Below are 27,208 nucleotides of genomic sequence, written 5' to 3' on the forward strand. Positions count from 1 at the left end.
TGCCAAGCTTATTTTCTTCACTTTCTAGGTAACTTGAAGTATTCCTTCTGGAAGATTCTAAGATTTTCTTTTTAATTTTAGTACTCCAAGTTTTGCCAAATGCATCTAGGAATGCTTTTTTATTATTTTCATCCTGGTGAACATTACAAGACTTTTTCAACCTAAAGACTGATACCCTTCAGGTTTGAAAAATTTTATTCTATTATTTCTTCAGTTATTTTCTGCTTTTATTTTCTCTTGTTTTGTTGTTGTTGTTTCCTTTTGTTTTGTTTTTTTACTGTTATTTCAGTGGGCTTTCAGAAGAGAGAAGAGCTATGTATGAGTAATCAGACTGCTTCCTGAACTGGAAGTCTGCATTGTAAATTTTTTCAATATTAAGTGACCTTTTTTCTGCTTAATAAATTTTGCCTTGAATTCCTTCATGTTTTGCATCTATAATGCCATCTTCTCTGTCTTTTTTATACTTTTTCCTGGGATAGCTTGATTCAATCTGAGTTTATACCTTATTTTCTTTCAAGTTTGTCATTTGCAAACAGGATTGAGTTGGATTTAATGCTGACTACAATCCCCTTATTACTGTAACTTGCCTCGTCATCAGTTCTTAATTTTGATTAGACCTGCAGTCAGAATGTCTTTAAGTAATATGGATATGTCCTGATCTTTGCTGAGCACATTCACACCTGAAAATAATGTTCTCTTGCTTTGGGACATGCAGAGTAACTTTACTGAGTGTCAGATTCTTTGGGCACAGATTTTTTTTCCCCTGAAACCTCTTTACAAATTGATACCTATTGGTTCCCAATGTATAGTATGGGGAAAGTCTGAGATCAGCCTTTTGCTCCATTCCTGCCTTTTTGCTCCATATTTCCCTTTGTAGCAGTTGTTTTGTGGCCTGGATCTGTGTGTTCGTGTGTATGTTACCACATTGAAATTCAGAAATTTATCTAGGTATGTTTCTTTTAATAATTTTCCCTCAACCTGGGATACTGTCTCTTTGTTTTGTCTCCTTAAGTTGAGAAGTTTTATTTGATTATTGTTTTTAATCCTACTTTTTCCCTCTAGCATATCTATAATAGGTTGGATATGTATTCTGTATTCATCCTACTTACCATCTTCCTCCTCGAAGCTTTTGTTTCTCTGTATTCTAGGAGAATTTTTCAACCTTGTTCTCTATATCTCTGCTGTCTCTATGGTCTGTAGGACCAGCAGTTCCAGCATCACCAGGAACTTGTTAGAAATGCAGAATTTTGCACCATTCCAGAACTGCTGAATCAGAATTTCTATTTTAACAAGATCCTTAAATGATCCATGTGCACCTGAAAATTTGAGAAGCACTGCTCTGTTACAAATTGTTTTCTCCAGTGTCATCCTATTCTTCACATTGTTTTTAATATGTTTTTAAAATCCATCCTGATTGCATTTTGGATTTCCTTATATTTTCACATTTTAGCCAATTCTTTCACTCTTGAGAGAGATCTCGTGAGATCTAGTCAGGCTTTGTCTTTGTTAACCAAGAGGATAGATGAATGATTTTTCACTCTACTTACTGTTCGCATGTTCTACTCAGATTCAACCTAAAAATTTCAATTTGATGTTTCCTTTATTTCCTATTTTTAGGTCTAACAGGAATTTATCTATCATAGATTGAACAGATTAGGATTATAGTTAATATCCTTTTAATAAGCCCTTGCATTTTTTTTTGAAGATTTTGTTTATTTGACAGAGAGACACAGCGAGAGAGGGAACACAAGCAGGGGGAGTGGGAGAGAGAGAAGCAGGCTTCCCGCGGAGCAGGGAGCCCAATGTGGGGCTCGATCCCAGGACCCTGGGATCATGACCTGAGCTGAAGGCAAACTCTTAACGACTGAGCCACCCAGGCGCCCCTAGCCCTTGCATTTTTTAAAACTCTAAGGTTACATACAATTTACGGTTACTTAAATAGCACAAAATACTAAATATTCTTTTACATGCTGTCTAGAATGTAAGCTCTCTCTGTCTTTACCCATATTTATAAAGCTTTTTCTAAGAAACTGTGCTTCCACCTTTATTCATTATCTTGCTAAATTGGGAGAGCGAGGTCTGTTCAGCCAAAGTAGAGTAGGCAGGGCTGATAGGACAGGACAGCTGGTTTGGATAGGACTCCATGATGCCAGGAGAGTTCCCATAAAAGTGGATGCTGCTCACCATATTTCTGCAACCCCTTGGGTTCTGAAATTTATTCTGAAATTTGGTGTAGACCCTAGGGGTGATTATGATCTTTTCCTACATTTTTTGGGACCATCCTTTCTGTCTGGTTGTGAGGATGAAACATTTGATTTATGGTCTAAGAATGTACTTCCTAACCTATTCCTACTGATGCCGTACTAAATGGAAATTTTATACTCACAGTGAATGACTCTTCCTTCTGATCTTTGGCTTTCTGTATTTTGCCAGTCTTGTGTGTGTATGTTGTGTGTGTGTGTGTGTGTGTGTGTGTGTTTATCATGAGAAGTGAGGAAAAGCTCTATCATGCACATCTAGCCTGCTACCATGTAAGAAGTTAAACCATTAGCCTGTTCCTGAATTTGATGAGCTAGGCATCTCGGGTGGCTTTTTGGTTTTCTGTTGGGTATTTTATTATTGTTATTTTGCTTTTCATATTTTTTATTTTTGTTTTTTTAATTTATCCTAGGGGCTGAATTCTCTCTCACTTAACTCATTTTTTGTCCTTTTCCAACCTTTTTACCCCAGAAGTCTGTTATGAGTCTCCTTATTGCTTCTACATCCTGGCGTACCACTTGCCCACTTGCCCTGATAATGATCTCAGGTACTTTATCACCAATTGAACTGTGAGCCACTTCCTTGAAGTTGGGAGCTCAGTCTTATCTCATTGTATTCCCCATATAGTAGATGTTCAATACATAGGTACCGATAAGCTGGTCAGCTTTGTGAAGGGGATAGGAATGAGCTCCTATTACTCTGTTCTTCCACCAAAGCCACACCCTGGAAAAGGACAAGGTTTGAGTAATATTTTATAAGGAGAATTTGGAACCCAGACACCTACTATGGTGACCTCATCCCCTTGCTTCCTAGTCTCTTAGTGGGGGAAATAATGTGCTACCTAGTCACGTCTCCTGCCTTCACCTTGCTCCATCCCTGTTCTACCTTTAATCTGCCTTCAGGGGGCTCAACTTATTCTCCTGTGTCCTTTCTTCCCTTTTGCCCAAACCTCCAGTGAAAGAAGAAGATATTTTAGTATTAGGAAAATGGGCTGTTGAATTCCAAAGTCAGAAATAGACCACATAAATATGTATGAAGCATTAAAACCCTTCTTTGAAGTGTGATTTCCTGACTAATGGATGCTTCTGGGTTGATTTTTTTTTTTTTTCACTCAGTTAAGCCCTGTTCAGATCAACTTGCTTTTTGGATGAACTTAAGAACCTTATGATTAGCGTCCATTAGCATTTCAACAACAGTTTGTATTGTAATAATAACATCTAAAATTTCTACACTGTGTCTTTCACAGAGTGCTTTTACGCCCATTATTTTATTTGATACTCCCAACTGTGCTGTGAAGGATGGTGGGAGTTTATGCCCATTCCATTTTATGGATGAGGAGACTGAGGTGCAGAATGTTTAAGTGACTTGTCCAAAGTCACATGGTGCCTAAGGGCAGCATGCTGACTAGAGGCCATTTCTTCAGCTAGTAAGACAAGGGCATGCTGCTTATAGCTGTTAGTAACAGGAAATGATCACTTAACATTGAGTATTTGCAACATACCAGCTACTGTGTTAGACACTTTAGATACATTTTGTCATTTAATATTCTTCCTAACCCTGCAAAGCAGGCCACTACCTATTATCCCCTCTGTTACACAGGAGGAAACTGCAATTTACACAGGTTAGGTAACCTGGTCAAGGTCACAGGTAGAGTTTGAGCCCAAGCTTCCTTGATTTCATAATCCGAGCTCCTGGCTGCTTGACTCCCTTGTCGCTTTATTGGACCGAGCCCATGAAGCTCGTCAAGCCAGCATAGCTTTTAAAAGCCTGTTCCGTTTCTTATGATTTCCTGAGTTGTGATTACAAACTCCATTCTCCTCCCTGTGATTCTTACAGGTCTGGGGCTTACTCTCGTGGGCAGGAATGGGAGCTGCACGGAGAAGGGCAGAGCAAGTGAAGGGAACACACATCTCCTGAGCAACTATTATGTGCCCAGTGGCTGTTAGAAATCTGTTTTGCAAGGACTCCTTACATCTGGTGTTATCATTCCAACTTAATGGAGGAGGAAACACAGATTCAGAGAAGAAATTTGTACAAACTTGTAAGTGGAAGTAGATAGAGGATGATACTCTAAGAGCGAATGAGAAGAAGTATTTCTCAGGGGCCTAAGTAGGACTTTAACAAACAGAGATGAATTTAGCCCCTGCTGGTTATAAAAGGCATTATAGTCGATATTCTGGAGCCCTGTAAAGTACTCTATGAAGGAGCTCATAAGAGAATCCAAAGAGAAGAAAACCTGCAAGTTTTAGGCTGCATTGCTGGGCTTCTATCACAATGCCGGCAGGCCTTTGACTGAAGTACATAGGAACTGGGACTTAACCAGCAAAACACACTGGTAAACATCATAATGACACACACATTTAGGAAAATGATGTTTTTAATTTTCAATGCTGTGCAGCCTTGCCTTATATAGTCAATGCTGGGAAGTTGTGGTATACCAGGAAATGATTTACATTTTAGCCTTAGGGCAAAAATATGGAACTTGTAATTATGTCTGAGAGAGGCAAAATCTTCTAACAAGAAAAACTAAAGCTATAAAACTCTCAGTTAGGATATGTGTCAATTAAACTGTTGTGTGGCTGAGCATTCTGCCTGATACTTCATAGGGAATAAGCAGCTGTTAGTGACTTTTGGGTAAAAACGTCCCTTCTAAATCTTCAATTCCCTGTTGCCAAAGTGCAGAAGTTGTGGGTGACAAGCATTTTCCTGTTGTTTCTAAGGCCTTCCTGGTCTGAGGTAGTTTTGAGCAAGGAAGACTGGCTTGACTGGGTTTTCAGCTCAGGGAAAGAAAGCTGCATGTCTGCCCCTGATATGTGCAAACCAGCCTGAAATCTGTGATGTCCATCAGAGGTAGATAAACCGCCATGCGGACCAAGTGCCTCACAGGTGTGACTCACCACCTCCAGGAGCCTGGGCTTTCTGCACCTTTTCCCCAGCACCTCTCATTTTCCTCCCCTGCAGTCCTGGACTGGCTTCTCCAGTGGGGGACCCCTTCTCTAGGGTCTATAAGGTGAGCAGGTGAGTGAATCCTGTACCCCAGGGAATGGAGTGGAAGGTTACAAGGAAGAGATTGGTGAGTTTTCTTGTTTTCTTTGCCCTTCCTCTCTCTTAAGAGAGGTAGAGCACAGCAGTAGTTCAGAGAACTGGCTCTGTAGTCACTGATCTGGGTACAAATCATGACTCTGCCCCTCATTTCCTACGTGACCTTGACCTTGTCATTTATCTTCTCTAAGCCTCTTCCACCTATCCCAGAGTTGTTGTGAGGATTAAATGAGATAATATGAGATTAAGTCCTTAGGACTTGATAAAGATTAGATATTATTGTAACTGTTACCTCCACTAATAACATCAAACCTGGGCCTAATCAAGGCTCTGGCTCTTTACTGTTTGTGTGACATTAATATATTCATAACCAATTTGCTACTCCACCCCTCTTCTGAATGCTGCAAAGTTAACTGGCTTACTTAGCCTTTAAACAAATGGAATTTTTCAGCTCACTGCAGACCCCCATGTGCTACTTGTTCTTGATAGCAGGGAAGGTATGTGTGTGTCTGGGAGAAGGGCCTTGCCAAAGCTCTTTACTGTATAGCAAGGTTATCACACTATCACATGCTGGCATGGCTTTATAGGAAGAATACCCTGGATGTTTATTATATGTTATTTTTAGCTGGAGTTTATTTTTCTAGGGAAATAAGAATTTCATGTTTTAGAATTGATAGTTCTTTTGTACAAGTGGTTTATGTCCACAGAAAATCCAAGTTCTTATCTTTTATGTTTGGTTCCTAGGCAATGTGTGTATGGTATCCCAGAACACTGGAACCCAAAGTTTGAGCATGGTCTTGGTGGGTCAGAACTGGGTTCAGATTCCAGCTGTGGTACGTACCAGCTGTAAGAGCCTTAATTTCCTCATGTGTGAATGGAAATAATACCCACCTAATGGAATTAAAAGAGAAAAAAATACAAGAAAATATCTATCACATTATGTAATGTATACATAGCCTCTCAACAAAAGTTAGTGGTTATTTTGGGCAGTTACAAACCTCCTGTTAATAAAATCCAGCGGCTTCTACTTTTTATTCTTTGTGACCCTGTGTTTTACAGAGACATCTTAGAAGCACAAAGGAGAGTGATGAGGGGACTAAGGAAACAGTACCCAGGATCCCTGCCCCCTTCAAAAGGAGCTCTGCTTATATTTGTTCTCTATATAGATGCTGTGCATAAGTTTTTTTTTTTTTTTAAGGAAAAAATACTTAAAAAGTGATTGAAGTCCAAGTTATCAATTTTTCCTTTATGGATCATACTTTCAGTATGATATAAACTTACCAAATTGTATATTTAACATATATAGTTTATTGTATGTTAATTATACCTCAATGAAGCTGCTAAAAATGTTATTGAAAGTATTTGGACTAATGGTATGAAGAATTAAAGAATCGGGTGAAAAAATACAAGAGTGTTATCCCTCAGCTTTTGAATTTCCACTACCTCAACAGCATTGGAGGGACCATTTTTCTTGTGTACTTTAGGACAAGCCCAATCCAGGCAGTCAGCAGACTGAGGAGAGATTTCTCACAGTGTTGGTAGCCCTTAAATACAGCATGGAACCACACAAATGCCAAGACAAATTGAGAAAGGCTCAGCTTTTTCCATAGAGTTCAGTACCTTACATGCATATCCAGCTTGGTTCTAGTTGCTAGAGGCTATTTTTTTCAGGTCCACCATTTGCTATCCCCATTGGGTATGGGATTCAGTAAAACTAGCTTTTGCACACGCCTTTATTAAAGCCCATGCCTAGATGTGTTTGAACAAGAGAGAAAAATAACTGGAAGCAGATTTACTGCAGTCTGGACTTAGTTGTTTGGTTGGCTTCTTTTTGCTGGTTTTCTGGATTGATTAGACTTTGCTAAATGATGGGGCTTCAGGGGTAACAGCCGAGGCAGAACCACTCTGCTCTGCACTTGGACTTAGTACAGACATTCCTGGTGGTCAAGTCCTGTATTTTCTCCTTTGGAAACAGGCATTGGAACAGGATTGCTGGAACAATTGCATGGGTTCTATGGTGCAGAAACCATAATGACTTCCAAAAACATGGGCTAAGGTAATTTGGCTCTCTTTGTTCCCATCTCTAAAAGAAAGAACCCACTAAAGTTCAGAGCATCTTAAACATTTTGAAGTTGTGACATTGAGTGTGAATAATTGGTGTCCGTGGGACTCTGAGAGTGAAAGCAGGGCTTACCCGGGTTTCTCATTACTTTACAGAAAAGAACCTGGAAAAAAACCAACATTCATTTTCAACCAGGGAATAGCAAGTATTACAGAGCTGTATGATTACTTGCATTTAAACACCCTATTTTACAAGTCCATAACTATGTTCCACAAGTAGCGTTAGTACCACGGAGACCGTAGAGTCTGAGCTTGAAAGCAGGAGATGTGTAGTCTTCATAACTACTCTTTTTCATTTCACTAAGCACTTGGTCAAATTAAAATTCCAAGCAGTATTATTCAGAGACAGCATGGGGTGGTGGGTTCTCCTCTGCGGCCCAGCATTCCTGGAGCACATGGAGACGGGGCCTTCCTTGTATGTAGCATGGAGGCATCCTGAAGAGGTTGCCTCTGCCTTCAGTGAGCCCCCAGTCTAGAGATGGAGACTGAGAAATAGACAGGCAGTTATAACGTAGAGCGTTATGTACCCTGGAGAAAGTACCTAGAATAACAGTAGTACGAAGTGTCCCCCAACCCAAACTGTGAGGGTCAGACAAGGCTTTTCAAAGGGTACCTTAGCATTTGCTCCTCAAAGAAGTGAAGGAGAGGCTTCTGCCTCTTACTACCCCATTGTCCATGAGCAAATCATGTTCTCTGAGCCTCTGTTTTGGAAGTAATAATATCCCTCAATGGTTGCTTATGAGGATTGAGTCACAGATGACACATATATGAAAGCACGTGGCCCAGTCACTTGCTAGGGCAGAGGTCGATATTGGTTTTCTTCCTCTTTCCTTCCCTCCTGCCTCCATCAAGTGAGGAACGTGACTTCCAGAGCAGGCTACACAGAGGTAACTTCTGGAGGGTTTTCAGCTGTTATCTCTGTCACTTGGTGTTTATCTTCCTGCTTCCAATTCATTAGGGTCTTTTTCCCTCTGATGCTCATCCTGTACAGCATGAGGGGTTTCGTGTCTTGGCTGTGAGCAAGCGGTGGAGGAGAGAGAAGATGGGGAACACACGCAGCGGGGGGGGGGGGGGCGGGGGGGGGCGGGGTGGGACAGAACAGCAGGGTGGCCCTGTGAGGGAAGGAGGGGCGGGCAGCAGCGACCATCTGAGAGAAGATCGCCTTAGTCCTCAAGTGGAGAGAAGAGAGGAAAATCATCCTCAAGTATAAGTCAAGTTTGCTCTGTATCTGTGGATCTTGCAAGTAGTACGATAGTCCCGCTCTTGGCCAGGCCTAACTGCTATAAAAGCGCACGGTGCAACTGGTTTTGGGGGGCTTTCGGACAGGGCAGCAGGCCCTCCCGAACCAGGGAAACAATGCAGAGAACTTCCCAACAAGCCGGGCTCTCTCTGCGTTCCCCCACCTGCTCTCTGCTTCCTTTTGTTCATTTTTCTGTGCGCGCTTTCCTTCCGAAGGTGACTTTGCTTTTTCCAAACCCAAATCACCTTCTCATGCTGCAAATCCACCTAACCTTCAGACTTCTTCCCCTGCACAGCTGTCACAACAAACTTCCCCTCATCTGCTGCTAAATGTATCAGACACCGAGGTGCAGGCTGTGAGGTGCCAACTCATTCCCGGGGGCTTTCCAGTAGAATCTGATGTTATCCAAAACTTCCCGTCTGTTTCAAAGGGTACAATTTCCTGCATTCTCTGGAGGGAAATCAAATGCACTACATTGAGGAAATAGGCCTATCCTTCACAGATTTAGTAGACCTCTAGGCAATTATGGGGTGATTATTCCAAACTGAGTGTTTCCTCACCTCATTTCCCATAACAATGACTTGGGTGACCTGACTCTCATCTTTCGAGTGAGAGATTGGGAAATAAGTCACAAAAATTGAGATAAGCTGTGGTTCCTTTGATTTCTCTCTGTCCTCCTCCTAAGCCTTTTCTGTCTCTTCCAGAGGGAAGCCAGTTCTCTTCTCCTTGTTTCTTTTGCAGTCTCTATCAGGGATCCAAGAATCTTTTTCTTGGAGTCTGTTGTCATAATCCTTTAAATCATACACCTCCTCTCCTGATGAATGTGATTCTCTTTTTAAAAATGGCTTTTTGGATTTTAGAAATTGCCCGTTAAGAAAAAGCACTTTTAGCTGGTTCCTGGGCCTCTGTAGAGCTCTTTTCTCCTTCCTCCTCACTTCTGGCCTGGGATGTATTTTCCACCACGGCCTTTGTTCCACACTCCATGCTCGTCTCTCTCTAAGTGTCTCCCTAATTCCTTCTTTATTTTGTTTAGGTTACCTTTTTAATTTCCTGCTGTCAAACATCTGCTGTCTCACCTTGCTTTCTCCACTTCCTAGAAAACTTGTTTTATGAATGCTCTTTCCCCCCCAGGAAAATGTTGCTGGCTGTGCAGTGATGTAGTGTTACAGTGGTTTTATTTCACATTGACTGATTAAGCACTTTGAATAATTGTTTTAGCTCCATTACTGTGAATCTATTTGACTTAACCCTTTTCTTTTGCCACCCGTGATGAATGTCTGACCACTGGGACAGAGAGGAATCAGTGCATTAATTTCCCTTTGACACCGCTGAGAAATGCTCTTTTTCCTGTGCAAGAGCCCGAAGCAACAGATGCTGCAGGCTCCCATGCAGAAGGAGGGAGCTTAGTTTGCACTGTTGTCAAGCAAGTCTGCATATGCTCTCAGCCGGTGCTTGCTAATGGTGCTATGTGGTAGCTATCTCATAGCAGAGAGCAAATGTTAGGACTTGGGGAAAAGTGTGCCAGCATATCAGATTTTAAAACTGAATGGTGAATCTCTGTTGAGTTAACAGTGTCTAGCTAGATGGTGTTTTCTTTTTAAGCTCATGAAACTGAACAGCTGTTAGGGAAGCAATATTTTCATATATGTCTGTTTGACAGGTTTAATAGCAAATTTTGTAGTAAGTGACTTGCTGAACAGGCCTCCCTGGCTTGGGCTGTAACAAGAACTGCGTTTGCAGCAAGATTCATTGAGGGGCTTTCTGCTTTTTGTGTTTATGGGATGGGGGAGCCTGGCTAAAGTGAGGGAAACTGAAAGGCATGTTCCAAAGGAAATTACTAATATCTCTACCAGAGTGTTCCTTGGAACTTGTTATTAACCAGTTCAGGGGAGGATACATGGGGGAAACATGCTGTTTAGCAATAAAAACACATTAGTACAGTCAGCTTACTGTAACCCTATATTGGTGAATGGTAATTAAATCTATATATCTCTAGCTTTATAGTTTTCTGCAGCTGACTCTCTGGAAGATTTCTGCACTTTGTCTGATTCAAGGAAGGCCATATTCTCTCTCCTGCCTCTGGAAGAGGCTGCTGTGCCTTTTAATAGCTTTTTAATATCACCAGATCGAAGACAAATGCTTCGCTGGTTTTATTGGCAGAAATAAAACACTTCCTATTACTCTTATGTTGGGGGTCCAAGTCCTAGAAAACTAGAACTTTACGAAGCTACAATCCCATTTCCTTTCGTCCCCTTTTTCAGTTCTCTTGGACTGTAGGGCCTCAGAATTGCTAATGTCTAGGGTTACCCACTTTGTATTTGGCTCCAAGGGGTATAAACTGCATTCTTCATGATTTATCTGTGTTTTTATTGATTGTATGTGCTTCGTATGGCTGCTGACTGCAGGCGTGTATGCATGTGGCAGAGTCTAGATCATAGACCCCTGTTCTCAAAGGCATCCACCCTCATGGTCAGCCTGTCATCTTCAGCTAACAAAGGGACCAAGAGCAGTCTCATAGCCTCTTTGAATTTCAGTACAGATTTTTCAAGCCAAGGGTACAAGTTTGTCCTAGGGTTCATGGTTGATTTCATTTGTTGGAATTTTAATCATATTGTTTCACTTAAGCAGCATGTAAGGGAGCTTTATATTTATTTCTCTCAGTCCTATCATGATGTAGGTCAAAAGTCAGTTACATTTGGCTATATGAACAAACATGCCTACAAAGAACAGTAGGAATTTAGGCTACATTGTTTTATACACTCAAGAAACTTGAAAGGAATAAAGAAATCCAGAAAAACATTAGTGGAATGAGCCTAATTAAATTTTTTAGAAGGCAAACTCAAAAAGTGCTCACTGGTAAACAGTAAAATGTCAGGGACGCAAAATGAGTCAGCCCACTGGCTCATTGCTGATGGCATGAGGAGGGATAAGAAGGAGAAGATCACCTGACATCTGTAGAGTCAGGCCATGAATGATTCAGTATGGCAGGTGGGAGGAGACAGGTTTCTTGGGAGGGCTCTCCCCACAGGTTGTCACCCCCACAGTTCCTAGGATCCCTTCTGGGAAGGGGACTGCCTGTCAGATTACCACTTACCCTCCTCTCAACACCTCACTAACCTGCTGTCGCTGTACTAACTTCCAGAACCGATGGGAATAAAGGGATATCGTGTACTGGCTTCTTTGCCTGGCTGCTAGGATTTGTCTCTCTTCCTTCAGTCCTCTTCCCTTTTCTCTACGATGCCCATACCTTATTCAGGATGACGTGTTCAGTGGCAGAGACATTGGAAACGAAGCCTCTTAATCATGGCTCTTAGAAAAATAATGGCGGAGCTGTTGGATACAGGTGAATCCTAGTCTAAGATGGTAGGAGAGGTGGGCCTGGGACACTCCTCTCCCTGTTTTGGAGTTGGATAAGTTCTGGTTTACTTTTGTATATTTTTTTTCCAGAAGTACAAATAAGTGTTATGATTTTTAAAAAATGCTTAAAAAAGAGTCGGGTAGGTAGGTCTTTTTTTCAAACTTCTTTAAAAAATTTTTTTATTATGTTCAGTTAGCCAACATATAGTACATCATTAGTTTTTGATGTAGTGTTCAATGATTCATTAGTTGCATATAACACCCAGTGTTCATCACAACACGTGCCCTCCTTAATACCCATCACCTGGTTACCCCCTCCCCTCACCCCCTCCCCTCTGAAACCCTCAGTTTTTTTTTCCTGGGGTCCATAGTCTCTCATGGTTTGTCTCCCTCTGCCCCTTTAATTTTCCTTCCCTTCCCCTGTGGTCCTCTGCGCTATTCCTTATGTTCCACATATGAGTGAAACCAAACTTTTTATTTTGAAATAATTATAGATGTATAGATTGTCACAAAAATCATACAGAGAGATCTCGTTGTGTCTTCCACCACCTTTACCACAATGGTAACATCTCTGACTATAGTATATCAAAACCAGGAAATTGCCTTTGGGAGAATCTATAGACTTCATTCACATTTCACCAGTTTCTACTAGGGACTTTCAAAAGATTTCAAATTCTATGGATTTTTTTTTTTTCTTAGTAGAATTGAAGGTGCAGTGGGAGCAAAGGTTCTTCTCTGGTCTCTTCCTTTTTTTCTATCTAGCCCTCCTGTCCCCCATCATGTGAAAAATAGATACTAGAAAACTAACATGAACAAATACAGTCTGAATGCTTACTCTAAAAAGCAGTAAATTAGGTGCCAAGGAGGAACAAATTCTTGTAAGAAGAAATGGTCTTATATCTGGGAATTATCTGCTTATACAGAAAGGTTAAGCTCAAGACACTACATATTACTAAGTACTTTTCTTTGAATTATAAAGAGAGAAGAGCTACTCTTTAGCATGGAATGTACATTCACTCCTCCTCCCCAACCCATATGCCTGCTAGCTCTTAGAGTTTTCCCAAACTAATTCAGGTATCACCTCCTACAATTCCTGCCTATGTTTATTGAGTGCCTACTAAATGCCAGATCAATGCTAGATACTAGAGGTTCAAAGATGGCTTCTACACAGTTCCTGCCCACATTGAGTCCCCATTTTAGTGGGAGAGATATACATTTTGAATATAAATATTTTGAAGAAAGATAATAACCAGTGTAGCAAAGAGAATGTATGGGAGGAGAGGAGGCTGGAGACATGGAGATGAGTTAGGAGATTGCTGTGGTGGTTCAGGTTAAGGTAGTATGGCCAGAAACCAAGCTGGTGAGGAAGATTTAGAGGGGAAAGGTAGGTTTGAGGGCTTTTTAAGACTTGAATTTGATAGCACTTAATGATCAAGTGGCTGAAGGGTTTAAAAGAGGGTGAGATGACCCAAATGGTGCAGATGATGGGTGGTAGAAATGCCATGCATGATGAGTGGGCATTCAGGGAGAGGAACTGACTTGGGGGAAAAGTCATGAGAAGGGTTTAGATCTGTTGAGTTAGAGGTATCTATGGGCATCCAAACTAAGAGAGCTTATTAACCTATAGCTGAGCTCATGCCCATGCTTGGTAAATGAAGCCTTGGAGTGAATGACCTTCCCAGTTAGAATTTGTAGTAGGGTCAGGGAGAGAACCCTAGGAAATAATAAACTTTAAAGGAGAGATGAGGAAGAGAGACCCCAACAGAAAAATGTTGGGAAAGAGAGCAGAGATGCAGAAAGAAGGATATTTGGAAAAGGAAAGGCTATTTATAGAGTTAAATGTTTCAGATGTCACCTATGATAGGAAATGAGATGTTTTCATTGGATTTAGGAACAGGGCATCCATAATGACTTTTGTGAGTTCAATTTCAGTTGGCTAGTAGGAGGAGACAACATGGTAGACTGAGCAGTGGTTTTTATATATGACCCAATTAAGTGTTTGGTATAAGGTGATTTAGTCAGGTGCTAACATAGAGTGCAAAGAAAAGTGTGACTCATATTAAAAATTTAAGAAAATCCATAATAGACTGTTAGAGCTGATATGCAATCCCTTATTTTACACATAGAGACTTCCAATAAATTGTTCAAAGTCATACATCTAGAGAGGGACAGCCAGGACCAAGTCCTAGGTCTCTTGACTCCCTTTATGAAAGCAACTTTTGAATATGCTACAGTTTAAAGGAGCAAATTCATGTCTGATGCAGGAAAAGTAATCATGAAAGTGATGAATCAGAGCCGTATACTTCTATTGTGAAATATAACTACTTGTTTGATGAATTTATTCATTTATTCTATAAATATTTATTGACAGGTATTTTGCTATTTGCTTAGTATACAAAATAAATAAAACATATTCCTTGCAGAAAACATGCTTGGTGAATTTTATAACTGTAAAATATTACCGCTATTAAGTGATATGTAGTCCAGCAGGGTGACAGACACAAAAACACGGAGCATACAATGCGTTGTTGAAAAGGCAGCGAGTAATCCTGCCTGGGAGTTGGAGACTGAGGAGCTGGACCTTGCATTATGATTGCAACTTCTCCAAATGGAGAAAGAGTGAAAGGGCGCTTTAGGAGAGGGATAGCATGAGCAAAATCAGAGAGGTATAAAGAGTGTTCTGTGACTTCAAGGGCTGGTACACAGCCTGTTGGGGCTTCGATGTCAGGGTCGGGGAATAGCAGGGAATGATCTTGAAGACTTCCATATCCATAACACTGAACAGTCAACAGTGGGGAAACAGATGTTGTAAGACAAGGAGTCATTGGATTTGGGTTTAAGATAATTCTGGTGGCAATAAGGAAGACGGGTTGGAAAGGTACCTGACTCTAAGCAGGAATATGTGTGAGGAAGTGTTTCAAATGAAGGATAATGAGGTTCTGAGCTAGGGGAGTGAGGATAAGGTGGAGTGGGAGGGAAATTAGTCAAGAAAGAGCTTGAAGGTGGAATTATAGGCAGAACTTGCCAACTGTTCACCTGTTCTCCCTGAGAGAGAGGCAAGAATCCAATAACACACTGCAGTTTCTAACTTACTGAGTAGGGGAAGCAGCAAAGGAAGAGCAGGTTTGGAAGGGAAGATTCTGAGTTTGATGTTGGATATTGAGAATCTAGGTGCATGTGGGAAATCTAGGTAGACCGTAGGCCAGATCCTGGACCTTCCTTATGGTATCAGTATAAAAAATATATTTAATTATGGATCCCCAAGAAGCCCCTAAAGTAGTATAGCAGTTGGAAATGTATTCACAGCTGCAATGAACAGAAAATCCAACTAACAGTGGCTAAAACAAATGGAGTGTATTTTTCTCACCTAACAGACGAGTTGGTGGTGCTGGAATTGGTTCAGCTGCTCAGTGATGCCACGACCAGCTCTCTTGGACTTGCCCTTATGGTTACAAAGTAGCATATGCAGCTCTAGAATTGTGGCCACTTTCTTGTCAGCGGCTCCTGTTTGGGTCTCCTTGACTAGAACTGGGTCTCAGGGCCCCCCTTTGGCTGGAAGGTTGGCTGGAAGAGTGAGGAAGAGAATTGTCCAGTTCACCTAAACCACTAGTTGCAATCCCTCCTTTTTAAAAAATAATAATTTACGGTACCTACCTTATTATTCTGAAGAAGCAGCATAGATCATCTGCTTATATATATTTTTGATTAAATCAGTATGCTATCCTAACTATAATGTAGAGGAGACATTAGAGGAAAGTAATTTATAATAAAGTACTTCAAAATGTACATTTATAATAAAGTAATGTAATTTATAATAAAGTACTTCAAAATGTACATTTGCAGGCATGACTCTACTAAATGTAATGAAGAAGTCAGATGCTTGCATGGTGAATATGACAGCAACAAATGTAGATGGCCCAGGGGTGTGGTGGTGGTGTTTCCAAGACCAGAAGCAGTGTAGTCATGGGTGTTTTGCTGAGATGGTGAACAGCCCACAGTAAAGTTCTGAACAAAATACAGCATAGTCCTCCCTTGATATACGTGGTAGTTGCTTCTTGAAAAAGTCAACTTGCATCAAAACTATTCAAAAACTACTTTTGTATGTACAATACAGTTAGGTTTAAGGTTCATATATGGATTTTTCACATTTAAAAAATCTATGTGGTTCAAATAAATGGGAGAAATAATCCTAAAATTTGTATGGAACCAGAAAAGACTCCAAATAGCCAGAGGAATGTTGAAAAATAAAAGCAAAGCTGGTGGCCTCACAATTCTGGACTTCAAGCTCTATTACAAAGCTGTAATAATTAAGACAGTATGGTACTGGCACAAAAACAGACACATGGATCAATGGAACAGAATAGAGAGCCCAGAAATAGACCCTCAATGCTATGGTCAACTAATCTTCGACAAAGCAGGAAAGAATGACCAATGGGAAAAAGACAGGCTCTTCAACAAATGGTGTTGGGAAAATTGGACAGCCATATGCAGAAGAATGAAACTGGACCATTTCCTTACACGACACACAAAAATAGACTCAAAATGGATGAAAGACCTAAATGTGAGACAGGAATCCATCAAAATCCTAGAGGAGAACACAGGCAGCAACCTCTTCAACCTCAGCCACAGCAACTTCTTCCTAGACACATCGCCAAAGGCAAGGGAAGCAAGGGCAAGAATGAATCATTGGGAATTCATCAAGATAAAAAGCTTTTGCACAGCAAAGGAAACAGTCAACAAAACCAAAAGACAACCGACAGAATGGGAGAAGATATTTGCAAATGACATATCAGATAAAGGGCTAGTATCCAAAATCTATAAAGAACTTACCAAACTCAACATCCAAAGAACAAATAATCCAATCAAGAAATGGGCAGAAGACATGAACAGACATTTCTGCAAAGAAGACATCCAAATGGCCAACAGACACATGAAAAAGTGTTCAACATCACTCAACATCAGGGAAATCCAAATCAAAACCTCAATGAGATACCACCTCACACCAGTCAGAATGGCTAAAATTAACAAGTCAGGAAATGACAGATGTTGGCGAGGATGCGGAGAAAGGGGAACCTTCCTACACTGTTGGTGGGAATGCAAGCTGGTGCAGCCACTCTGGAAAACAGTAAGGAGGTTCTTAAAAAGTTGAAAATAGAGCTACCCTATGACCCACCAATTGCACTACTGGGTATTTACCCCAAAGGTACAAATGTAGTGATCTGAAGGGGTACATGCACCCCAATGTTTATAGCAGCAATGTCCTCGATAGCCAAACTATGGAAAGAGCCAAGATGTCCATCAACAGATGAATGGATAAAGAAGATGTATATATATATAGCCACACACACACACACACAGACACACACACACAGACACACACACACACACACACACACACACACACACACACACAGGAATATTATGCAGCCATCAAAAAAACACGAAATCTTGCCATTTGCAATGACATGGATGGAACTAGAGGGTATTATGCTAAATGAAATAAGTCAATCAGAGAAAGATAATTATCACATGATCTCACTGATATGAGGAATTTGAGAAACAAGACAGAGGATCATAGGGGAAGGGAGGGAAAAATGAAACAAAATGAAACCAGAGAGGGAGAGGAACCATAAGAGACTCTTAATCTCAGGAAACAAACTAAGGGTTGCTGGAGTGGAGCTGGGTGGGAGGGATGGGGTGGCTGGGTGATGGACATTGGGGAGGGTATATGCTATGGTGAGTGCTATGAATTGTGTAAGACTGATGAATCACAGACCTGTACTCCTTAAATAATATATGTTAATTAAAAAATTAAAAAAAATCTATGTGGGATGTTAGAGAGTTCTCAGTATACAGGATTGTACCCCACAATACAGTATGTCTGCTATCCCTGGCCCCTGCCAAGTAATTACTAATAGGACCCCCACGCTCTCATGACAACCAGAAATGCTCCCTCCCCCACCACATATTCAAAAACGACTCCTAGGGGTAGCACCATCCCTATTGAGAACAACTGGCTTAGATGAATGAGGCCGGACACTTTGCATTTCAAACAAAATTGAAGTTTGGTTAACAAGAAAAAAGGGGAATAGCTATGGAATAGGTAATTAATAGTGCCTGCAAATAGTAGGAACTGAGTCTTGCTTATTTTTCTGTCTTCTCCAAATTCTTGCACAGTTCCTGATGTGTCGTAAGTTCTCAATGAGCTTTCTTGAATTATTGAAAGAATAATTGGAATATAAGCGATGGAAAATGGAAGCCCGGCACTGTGTGAAGTTTGAATTTAATAAAGGGAAGAATGATCTTCCTTAAGATGGTTAAAGGGCTAACCATTATAAATCTAGGCATGTTAGCAGGAGTCAGGAAGTGAGCTTTGACGTGCTGCTGTCTGTGCCAGGATTTAGAATTTCTGGTCTCCATGTCTCCGACAGGCTCTAGAATGAAGACTAAGAGTTAAATTTATATCAGTGAACCCTGTTCAGCAATGGAAGGTTTAGGGGAAATATTTAAGTTTTCATGTAGGTAGTATATTCAGTCTTTAGAAGAAAAAAGTGACACAATTAAAAATCAGTGGAAGCCTCAGTCCCTAAATCCTACCCCTTCTGTCTTTCAGTGCATTCTCTTTTCATTGTGTCCCTTTCCACTTCACTTAGTCTATTCATTTTGGCATTTCTATCATAGCCTGAGACATTTTTAAACAATAATATTCCAGGAAAAATATTTAGAAATAGAAGCAAAGGATTTTGTTTTGTTTCCTCAAAATGTAAACCTATTATTAGAGAGAAAAAAATTCACAGTAGGAGAAAAGTTGGTTTTGCTTCAGTTTGCTTCCAGATTTAAGTAGAAAAGAATGAAAATGACAGTATAAAGAATTTTATCTCTTTTTATGAAAAAGATAATCTGTAACTATGGATCATGAAGACAATATATGAAAAGCAAGTCTTTCTCAAATAGTGCTCCCAATTTCCTTTGAATATATAACTTTCACTGAATTCAAAGGCATGATACAGCATGGGTTTAAAAATAGTTGTTTAAGATTTTGAAGGGTATAATATTTAATATTTTTATAGTTTGAATTCAAGTAAAGGAACAATGACTTCAGCCTTTGTATAAAAAATAAAGAGTATTTTTAGAAAATGTACAGTTTAAGTTTAGACATTTCAGGTGTCCTGTAATTGTTCAAGAGTGCACTAGATTTTTTTTCTTTTTTGTCAGTTAGGTTATGAGTATTTAAGAATTTTAAACGGAAGAAAATCTTGAGTGTTTTTATAAATGAATTGCATGACTAATGCACCTTTTGTAAGCATGAGTTACTTTTGCCTCAGTGAAAATTCCAAGGAATAACCAGATAGTAATAAGTAGTGGCTTGTTTGAGGATTTTGAGGAACCTTGTATGCAATCCTTGCCCTGATGTGGAATCTGGATGAATTCTCTGTGCTGAGGAGACAGGAGGTAGCGATGATCAGAAATAAAAGAGCTGAGAGATGTCCATCGATAGATGAATGAATAAAGAAGATGTGGTATATACATATATAATGGAATATTACTCCGCCATCAGAAGGGACGAATACTTACCATTTACATCGACGTGGATGGAACTGGAGGGTATTATGCTGAGTGAAATAAGTCAATCAGAGAAAGACAATTATCATATGGTTTCACTCATATGTGAAATAAACAGGGCAGAGGACCATAGGGGAAGGGAGGGAAAACAGAATGGGAAGACATCAGAGAGGGAGAAAAATCATGAGAGACTCTTAACTATAGGAAAAAACAGGGTTGCTAGAGGGGAGGTGTGTGGGGGGATGGGGTAATTGGGTGATGGGTATTAAGTAGGGCAGGTGGTGTGATGAGCACTGGGTGTTGTACTCAACTGATGGATTGTTGAATGCTACATCTGAAACTTGTGATGTCCTGTAAGTTGGCTAATTGAATTTAAATTTAAAAAAAAAGGAAAGAAATTTTCCTTCCTTTTTTCTCCTCCCTCCTTCCCTTCCTCCCCTCTTTTCCTCCCTTCCTTGCTTCCTTCCTTTTCCCGGCTGCTTGAGGGATAGGAAATGTTCTTTGTGTCCCCTATTACAGCACCCTAGGGCATTTTGCTCCATATATGTTGGAGCTTCAACAGTAGATCTCAGTCAGACTCTATTACTGCTGTATCTTCCACTATTTCCCTCCAACTACTTGCCCTTTTCTCCAGAGCCCATGTTTTGTAAAGCCTCTGTGTCTTTGCTTGGGTTGTTCCTGTGTTGGGTTACCTTTTCTTCAGTGCCACTCCCACCTTCTTCACATGCCCTTCAGTACCCTTTAAACCTCTGCTCAAGCATTGGCCTCTTCATCCCCTCCTCCCCTCTGTTCTTGCAGAACCTTGAAACTGCCCTAGTTACAGGGATTTTCACATTCTGTCTTCCTGTTTATATTGGTAGCTCTTTGAGGGTGTGGATATTCTCTCAAACATTTGCGTCATCAGTGCTTAGTAGGTGATTGATAAATTTTTGTTAAATGAATGGAGAGATGAAGTTATGACCCAAACAGGACACTGTTTACAGTTAATAAAGAGGAAATGTTTGAAATGAGTAGTACTACTTGTCTTTGTTGATCCATAAAATTCTTTTCTCCCTTTGCAGACTATAAAGAAAAAATACTACTATAGCTTGCTTAATTTTATTTCACTGAAATGATGGTGTAGGGATATTTGTATTTCTGAGCCAGGGTAGACTAAAGTCTTTCAGATCAGCAGATCCTCCTAGTGATCCCTTAGGGAACTTTGCTTGGGTCAGTGTGGAGCCAGTGCTTTGTGGTAGATTAAAATGACTTCTAATGATTGCGTCATTCATGATTTTATCAAATTCTTTTGTTGGGGGAACTAGTCACATGTTTATCACTAATTGTGAAAAGCTATACATTTTGATTTCCCTAAAATTAGCTGTGAGCTACTAGGACTATTCCCTAGTACTAATACGAAAATATTTGGTGAGTAAATCTGTATTTGTGTTATCAAAATCTTTCTTGATTTTATACACCAAACTATTTCTACTTTTGGCCTATGTCTTTTCACACTGAGGAGGGCTGGTGTGTTTTGATTCTTTCATGCAAATAAACTGGTGCCTTTGATCGTTTTTCTCATTTGAATTGACTCCAAGTCCAGAATGAATTTTTTGGTGTATGGTGACCCTATATGTATGAATCAGGAGAATATTTCCTCAAGCTGTCCTTGATTATATTGGCCTTTATTTGGCTTTATTCTGTCTCTGTATTTCTCTATTTTAATTTTTTTTTAAAGATTTTATTTATTTATTTGACAGAGAGAGAGAGACAGCGAGAACAGGAACACAAGCAGGAGAAGCGGGAGAGGGAGAAGCAGGCTTCCTGCTGAGCAGGGGGCCTGATGCAGGGCTTGATCCCAGGACCCTGGGATCATGACCTGAGCAGAAGGCAGACGCTTAACGACTGAGCCATCCAGGCGCCCCGATTTTAATTTTTATTCTAAATCTCTGTTTCTTGCTAGGAATGGATAAATTATATATTAGATTGCATTATTTGTTTTTAAATTACATATTATAAATTACATATTATTTACAGTGTTTTTCATAAGTGGAATGTGATATAGCAATATTTTCTTCCATTTTTGTTACGTCTCCAACTAGGTACTGTTAGTAATAATTCTTATTTTCTACTGTTTATTAATTAAAACATATCTTAGCTGGGCTAATGTGCCTTCCTAAAAACAATAATAATAAAAGACTCTTGCAGTGTTCCATTGGAAAGATATATAATTACGCATTTTAGCCAAGAATTACATCAGTAATTTTCAGATGTTCTAGGGAAAACCAGGTTTAGAATCAACTAATATTTGTTTAGTGTTTACTTATGTCAAGTGTTTTAGGTGATTTCTCACGTAGTTCTGTGCCTTTGATCTTAGTAAACTTCCTAAAGTACTAATGTTACATTCAGGGAAAAACTGATCCATTGAAAGGTAACAAATCTATCATCTTTAAAATTAAACTACTTTTAAAAATAAGTATTTATTGCATTTGTGGGATTGAAGATAAAGTGTAGTTAAGTTATTAAGAACAACACTCACAGATACTGGTTTATGTTTTAAAGTAATTGCATCATTTTTTAGTGTCAAAATTAATTTAACTGACCATGCTAGCAGAGGCATTAGGAATTATTATCAAAATGGCATGTTTTCTATTAATTCAACTGACATGTATGCAAAAAGATGTAAAGATGTTAGATGCAGACACTTGTTTTCTGAACATATCTTCTAACCAGAATGTAGCCTACAGATGATGTCCCAGTGCTCCTTCTGAAAGCGGTCCCTTCTTCTCTGCCTGTGGAGCCATTACTCAAGTCTGTCTTGAGATGTCATGTCTTCTCTATAGCTTTTCATGATTTCTTTTGTTCTTCTCTGTGTTCCAGTGCTAGTCTATATATGAGACTGTTTGGGTACATATTTTTTGTTATAGTTATTTGCTTCTCAGACTGCATTTGGGTGTCCTTCATTGAATTTCTATTATATGTAAATGCATACAGTTTCCTATAAGAAAACAATTCTTACTCATCCAGGATGTCTGCACTATTTGGTCCAGTTACCTGTTTGATTGTACTTGCTGGTTTATCTGCTACCTAGGAATCACAGCACAGGCCCTGTTTCTGCAAAACAAGGGTATGGACTAGGGATTCCTAAGCTCTCCTGGATCTCCACAATAGTGCCACTATATGATTCTAATCCATCACTAGAAGTGTATTATGAAATAGTTAATATTTAAGGGATGCTTAGAGAATTTTTAATGAGAAGTAGATACTTGTAGTTAGTGTTAATTGATAGAAGTGTTATTAACCTTTTCTTCTTTTTTTTTGAAAGAATGTACTTTGAAGAATAAATTACAATCTGGTGAGATATTTTCATGGTTTAATAAAATTTAGCTTTTAAAAACAAGCATCAGTAGGGGCGCCTGGGTGGCTCAGTCGTTAAGCGTCTGCCTTCGGCTCAGGTCATGATCCCAGGGTCCTGGGATCGAGTCCCACATCGGGCTCCCTGCTCGGCGGGAAGCCTGCTTCTCCCTCTCCCTCTCCCCCTGCTTGTGTTCCTGCTCTCGCTATCTCTCTCTCTGTCAAATAAATAAATAAAATCTTAAAAAAAAAAACAAAAACAAGTATCAGTAATGTTGACTATAGAAACCAAGAACCTTGCATATAGTTACAATAAAAAGGAGAACAACATCAATGTACAGTTTTCATAATTTTTCAAAATATTTTAAATATGAGAGTAAGTTCTTATTCCTTCAGTTTCTTTGTAAAGGAGGCAAGACAAGTACTCTAAGATCTAGAGAGATTAAGGGCTCATTCATTCCTTAAATGAAAATATACTGAGCATTTACACATGGGTACAATGATTGAAGGTACAATGATGAATAATTTACCCTACTTGACTTCAAGAGTAGGAGAGACAAATTCATAAACAAATATATTAGTTGATAATATTGTCAATTATGGTAGAAGCATGGAAAATGGTGCACATAACTCTGGAGTGGTGTTTGATGAGACTCCACAGAAGAGGTGATTTTTAAAGGATTTTCATTAAAGAATGAGTGGAGATTTGCCAGAAGAAGAGGAATAAGGTGAGGAGAAAGGTCTTGCAGGAAAAAAGAAGGAAAATATGTAGAGATCCAGAGTTATGAAAGAGCCTGGGTATTGGAAGAACAGTGTCAAGTTCAGTGCAGCTAGAGCATTACTGTCCAATATAAATATAAATATGTAAGTTAAAAATTTCAAATTTCATATTGAAACATAAACAGGTGAATAATAATATATTTTATTTAACCTAATACATCTGAAATATTTATTTTTTTTCATACTTAACTATGAAGTATTCGATTTTAAAGATTAAATCAGGTCTGTATTTTACACTTAGAAAACATCTCAATTTGGGCTAGCCACAGTATCTAGAAGCTTCCCTAAGATTTTGTGTGTGTGTGTGTGTGTGTGTGTGTGTGTTTGTGTGTGTGTTTAAGAGAGAAAGGAAAAGGGTAAGGGAGAAAGACAGAATGAGAAAAAGAATGAAAACCTTTGTGGGGTTCCTGGGTGGCTCAGTTGGTTAAGCATCTGACTCTTGATTTCAGGTCAGGTCATTATCTCAGGGTTCTGAGATCAAGCCTGGTGTTGGGCTCTGTGCTGAGTATGGAGCCTTCTTAAGATTCTCCCTCTCTCCCCGCTCTTGTGCTCTCTCTCCCTTTCTCTCTCAAAACAAAACAAAAACTGAAAAAAGAATGAAAACATTTGTGTGCTCTAGAGGGGGAAATGGAGAGATGAGGCTGTGGTTGTTGTTGGAGCATATTTTGAAAGGCCTTGTATACTGGCTGAATTTGGAATTTATCCCTATAATATAGTAGCTTATGACTGTGATTCTCAAATTATCTTTGGTGAAAGGCCAGTTTTTAAAATTTCAAATTTGTTGCAGACTGATACTTTTGCAAAATAGAACAGCAGTGAATTAGAAAAATGAAATAAAAGACATACAAAGAGAAGCACCATTTTTTAATCATTAGATTTGACAAATGTACAATTATTTAGTTAGTTGTTTATAAAGATGTCTAAATTAATGCTATCCAATAGAACTTTTTATGATGATGGAAATGTTATGTCTGTGTTGCCCAATATGGTAGCCACTAGCCACATGTGGGTATTAAGCATTTGAAATGGGGCTAGTATGACTGAAAAACTAAACATTTTATTTAGTTTAAATCAATTTAAATTGAAATAACTACATGAGGCTATTGTCTACTTTGTTGCACAGCACTGGATAGGTTTACTCGTAACTTCTGTATCTCCTGTGGACTGCTGAAAACTAGCTGTGGACGGGCCTTGGTCCTCAGACCATACTTTAAGTAGCATTGTTTAGAGTATGGACTGTAGAGTGAGAAAGCCTTTGTGTGTCTATGGCAAGTCACTTAATTCTCTTGCTACTCCAGGATCCTCATTTATAAAACAAAAGTTACTACTTTTTGAAGAAACTAACTCATAGAGTTGTTGTGAGGATTAAATGTGTAGCAGGTGGAATTAGGGAAAGCACCAAGAAAAGATGATATTTGTAGGGGCCTCAATGGATGAGTTCAATAGACAGAGAGGAAAGAGCCTATTAGGTACAAGGAACTCTAAAACCCATTTGGATAATATTCTATTTAGAGGGAGGGGCAGCAGACAGTATGGTTTTAACCCTGTCACTGCTACCACACTGCTAACACTCTCTCTCTTTCCTAGTTGTCTTATTTTAACCTTTTAGCCTAGCTTAAACTGGATCACTAGGTAACATGTGATTCTGTGGTTTTAGTAAATACTGCCTATTCAGCCAATCGTTGTCTCTTTATACTTCTTCATTCCTGGGAGTTATGGTGCCTGAAGTTGATGGTTGAAGTTGGGCAGTGGTTGAGAAGGGAAGGGGACTCCTGTTTGAAAAGCAGTCCCTGGGTTATGGCAGATAGCTGTGAGATTCTTACCCCTAAAACATGTTTCTTACTTATATAGATTATTTTAGGAAGAAAACCAACTGGAAGAATCAATGAAGTTCCTTCTTTTCATATCTGTTGGTGTTGTTCACCTTTTCTCCCTGAACTCTGGGAAAGCAATATATAAGAATGACATCTCTCAGAGGACTTTTCAAGAAGTAAAAGAAGAAATAGCCCACTATGGAGATGTTGCTAAAGCAATCATCAACCTTGCTGTTTATGGTAGAGCCCGGAACAGATCCTATGAGCGATTGGCACTTCTGGTTGATACTGTTGGACCCAGACCAAGTGGCTCCAAGAGCCTGGAGAAAGCCATCCAAATCATGTACCAGAACCTGCGGGAAGATGGGCTGGAGAATGTCCACTTGGAGCCGGTCAAAATACCCCACTGGGAAAGGGGAGAAGAATCTGCTGTGATGCTGGAGCCAAGGATTCACAAGATAGCTATTTTGGGTCTTGGCAGCAGCATTGGGACTCCCCCAGAAGGTATCTTTTGTCTTTTCAAGTCAATTTGCTGTGTACGGTGTTAAACTAGTGTCATGGGACATAGTTGATTACAGTATGCATGATTCATATTATAATTTAGGTGATAAGAAGGATGATAGAATCATTTCTCATTCCATTGGCTTAATGAGTTTTCGACTCTTATATTTGTTTTTCTTCCTTTTTCCTTTCCTCCCTTTCTTTCTTCTATTTCTTTCTGAAAGGAAGTTTATTGGGTAGTGTCACTTTTTAAATGAAGATCTACAACAATTGATCCATGATATTTATCAGCCCTATCACTTAGTAACTTGTAGCTAGTATAACATTAGTTTCATTCTGTGGAGCATTGAGATAAATGTGTATAGGATGGAAAAACTATAATTTCCTCCAAGCAGCCTCAATGTACAGAAATTTTTAGAATTAATGAAATGGGGAACAGATCTTTACACATGGAATTGATTTGGGTTAATTATTTTTATAGAACCAGAGGCCTCAAATGCAAGGAATTATCCAGCGTGAATTTCTACCTTAACTTATCAGCTCCCTAGTTCAGCTTCATCAGACAATATAAATGACTAGATCAGGGATATATAACTGGTCACTAGTGAGCTGTGAATCAGTCTTGGACTATTCATGGACTATTTTCCTATGGACTGTTCATATATTCATGGACTATTTTCCCATGGCAGAGAAACTATTTTATAGAAGCTAATACTGCATGGAGCACTAAATGTTATGCACAAACAATGAATCATGGAACACTACATCAAAAACTAATGATGTAATGTATGGTGATTAACATAACAATAAAAAGTTTAAAAAAAAAGAAGCTAGTTGACATTCTCTAAAAAGTTTATAGAAAGTTCTGACCTTCTCTAATGCCAAAAGAAAGACCCAGTATAGAAGTAGATGGTCAGTTTTTTTAAAAAAAATCTTTTTTGAGGTATAATTCACATACCATAATATTCACTCATTTAAAATTTACAATTCAGTGGTTTTTAGTATATTCACAGAATTGTGCCTCTACTGCTACGATCTAATTGTAGAACATTTTCATTGCCCTAAAAAGAAACTTCATACTCCTTAATAATTCCTTTGTATCTCTCCTGTACCTCCCTCCTAAGCCCAAGGCAACCACTAATTTTCTTTCTATCTTTATGGATTTGCCTATTCTAAATATTTCACATGAACAGAATAA

At 39.3% G+C, this 27,208-nt stretch overlaps 1 protein-coding gene across 1 annotated transcript in view; it reads left to right on the forward strand.

Moving 5' to 3' along the window:
- CPQ (carboxypeptidase Q) overlaps positions 1-27,208 on the forward strand; it is a 443,268-nt gene that overhangs the window by 73,334 nt on the left and 342,726 nt on the right. The window contains exon 2 of the mRNA XM_032421783.1: positions 25,547-26,013. Within this exon, the coding sequence (XP_032277674.1) occupies positions 25,581-26,013 (433 nt within the window). The 5' untranslated portion in view covers positions 25,547-25,580. The remainder of the gene's footprint in view (positions 1-25,546; positions 26,014-27,208) is intronic.

The sequence above is a fragment of the Phoca vitulina genome, unplaced genomic scaffold, assembly GCF_004348235.1.
Source record: "Phoca vitulina isolate PV1807 unplaced genomic scaffold, GSC_HSeal_1.0 scaffold25, whole genome shotgun sequence".
Lineage (NCBI taxonomy): Eukaryota > Metazoa > Chordata > Mammalia > Carnivora > Phocidae > Phoca > Phoca vitulina.